We start from the raw sequence: 2,933 nt of genomic DNA, 5'->3' as shown, positions 1-2,933 counted from the left end.
GGGGGGGGGCGTGGAAATTTTATTGTAATCCAAAGGGGGGCCCAGAAGAAAATCTTTGGGAAACACTGCTCTAAAATGAGGCCCCAGAGACACATTTTTATGCTTTATCCAGATTGTCTTTGTGTAATACTCATTTGTTTTCTGCAAATGAAATCAAAATCACATGAGGCAGGGATGGAAGAGTTCAAATGAATGGAGGTGGAGGATTTACTCAGGGATGATAAGCAACTTGATGAAGTTGAGAACTGCACATCTTCATATATTTTATACATTAATACATACTTTTTTGTGTGTATTAAGCGTCCCCTGAAGGTTGACATTAGGAAAAAATGCGTTGTTTGACATTTCATTCTGTATCATCAGGGGACGAGAATTAGACGTACATAAGTGACCTAGAAAACATGTCTTATAGTCCTGTCTTTGACAGTGGGCTTGATCAGGTGTGACAGACAAAAAGGTCGATCTAGAAAACCTGATAGAAGCAACAAAAATGAATTAATCTAATGGTTATTTGCAAATCGATTAATCTGTTGATTATTTTTTCTACTAACAGATTAATAATTAGATAGCCAAAGGTTCCTTAAAGATGATTTTTTTTACTAAATTAAACCGGGTGAAACTAAAACCTTTCCACTTGAGGAGTTCTGGATTGAGCACATTGATAGACCAAAACATTTATTTAAATGCAAAATGTTAATATATTTTTTTACAATTTGATATAATTACTGCTCTAAGTGGGTCACGCTCTCAGCTAAAGGCATGTTTTACAGTTGCTATACTCCAGTTAACGATGAATTGATTACTAAATTAGTTGATTATTTCAATGATCAATTAATCATGATTAATCTAAATAATTATTTCACACCTAATTTATACCTTAGTTTCAGTTAGCTGATTTTAATCTTTTTTTTTTTGTATAGAAACCTACAAACTTTTTGATATTGAATGAGATGAGCAGACTTTAAATGGATTAAAATACAAGGGATTTATACTAGGGATATCAATGAGACAAAATAAATAAAAAAACACATTTTTTCCACTCTTATGTTTCCTAAAGCCAACCAAAGTCCAGGGTAATTTCACAGAGTTCTACTTTCCTGCAGAGAGTGTTCTGGGGAAGACATCTACTCTGATTATTGGATTTTATCCTGATAGATGCTTTAAATTAGAAGGGGTAAATGTCTGGTTCCAGAAACCCACCCTGACTACAAAAAAAGACAGAAAATGGGTCTTTGAAAGTTTAAATCAAAGATTCCCTTTTTACTGCCAAATTATATATCAAGAGATGCCAGATATTTTACAGGCACACAAACCCAGAACTCCTGCTTACCTCTGCTTTCAGTCCTTAGAGCTAAATGTCTGCTGACAGCAGCTTCATATTTGATAGCACATGGATTCAACCCCCCAAAAACACACAAGTGTAATCCACACCTCCAGTTAGAACTCAAAAGGAATAATATTATGCTTTGTTAACAGATTATGAACATCTAGGATATACAAAATGAAGGAAGCACACTGACAAAAGTGACATTTAACAGAAAGAAAGAGGAAAAGAAACAAAGGCTATCCCTGAGGGCTATAATCCTACTGATGTGTGTGCTAAAAACTACATAAAGTTACATAAATTAGACAGTACTGTTTACTGGATGGAAAAGAAGACCTCACAGGGGTATAAACAAGATTCAACATTTCAGCGCTCACATGAGCAGAGACACTTATTGTTGAGTTTGTTGAGTTAAAGATTTGTGAAATTCTTTAACCATTTTTAAAAGATTTGAATGTTAAACGCTACAGGAGAGCTGCGTTCAGTAATAGGCCCTTTAAATGGGAAAAAACATGGACCAGTGCAGGATAGAGATGGCAAAAAGACACGGCAAAGAGGCAAAAATTATGGGTAGGATTTGCCGTTAAGGAAAAAAGGGAATGTATGAGAAGTTTAAATAAAAGAAAGAAACAGGAAAAGGAAAGTAGTGGAAAAACATGGAAGACAATGATGAAACTAGGGGGGGAGCTAAAAATGTATTAGATGAGGATCACTTGAAGTTGTCTTATCAAGAGAGGTCTTTGAGTCGCCCGCCTTGTTCAATGACGGCCTTTGCAAACTGCTTGAAGACTCGGTCCATGTAAGTGCTCTGTCGTGGCCACAGACCCTCCAGGAAGCCAATGTGGCCCCCGTGGCAGGTAATGAGCAAGGCCAAGTGAGGGTTCTGCTTCACTGCCTCCACTGGAATGGCTGTAAACAATTACGACATGTTTGTAATTGCTGGGATGTGGGACTATATTAGGCTGATGCGCACAGACAGATAAACACATGGAAAAGACACAATCATTTACCTCTCACCATTTAACACTAAATCAGACTATACCAATTCTCTTTTAGGTGGGTTAGGATTAATATGATTTACCGTACTTTCACGACTATAAGGCGCATATAAACATTTGTTTTTTTCCTCAAAATGTGCGGCGCGCCCTATGGTGCGTTGCGCCCTATCTGCGGACGTTGTTGAGACCACCATGAGAACATGAGAACGTTAAAGGGGGAAGTATGGGCATGGCTTGTGTATAAAAGAACATGAGAACGTTAAAGGGAGAAGTGTGGGCGTGGCTTGTGTATAAGAGAACATGAGAACCTTAAAGGGGGAAGTGTGGTCATGGCTTGTGTATAAAAGAACAGGTATGTGCTTTAAGCAGAACATTGTTGTCTTGAAAACCCTAAAAATGGCAAAGAGACACGCCTATGAAGCACAGTTGAAACTGAAGGCTATCAGCTATGCAGAGGAACATGGAAATCGAGCAGCCGCGAGAGAATTCAAGATAAATGAATCGATGGTTCGCAAGTGGAGGAAGATGGAAAACGAACTCCGACAGGTGAAGAAGACGCAGCTGAGTTTCCGCGGACATAAGGCGAGGTGGCCTGAGTTGGAGGAAAGACT

General features: G+C 38.2%; 1 protein-coding gene across 1 annotated transcript in view; it reads right to left on the bottom strand.

Annotated features, from left to right (window-relative positions):
* Positions 1 to 753: 753 nt before the first annotated feature.
* Positions 754 to 2,933, bottom strand: part of abhd3 (abhydrolase domain containing 3) — a 15,347-nt gene continuing 13,167 nt past the window's right edge. Inside the window, exon 9 of the mRNA XM_015369883.1 lies at positions 754 to 2,233. Within this exon, the coding sequence (XP_015225369.1) occupies positions 2,052 to 2,233 (182 nt within the window). The 3' untranslated portion in view covers positions 754 to 2,051. The remainder of the gene's footprint in view (positions 2,234 to 2,933) is intronic.

The sequence above is a fragment of the Cyprinodon variegatus genome, unplaced genomic scaffold (genome assembly GCF_000732505.1).
Source record: "Cyprinodon variegatus isolate N-32 unplaced genomic scaffold, C_variegatus-1.0 Scaffold39, whole genome shotgun sequence".
NCBI lineage: Eukaryota > Metazoa > Chordata > Actinopteri > Cyprinodontiformes > Cyprinodontidae > Cyprinodon > Cyprinodon variegatus.
Note: the sequence above shows the minus strand (reverse complement) of the source record. Positions and strands in the feature narration are given on the sequence as shown.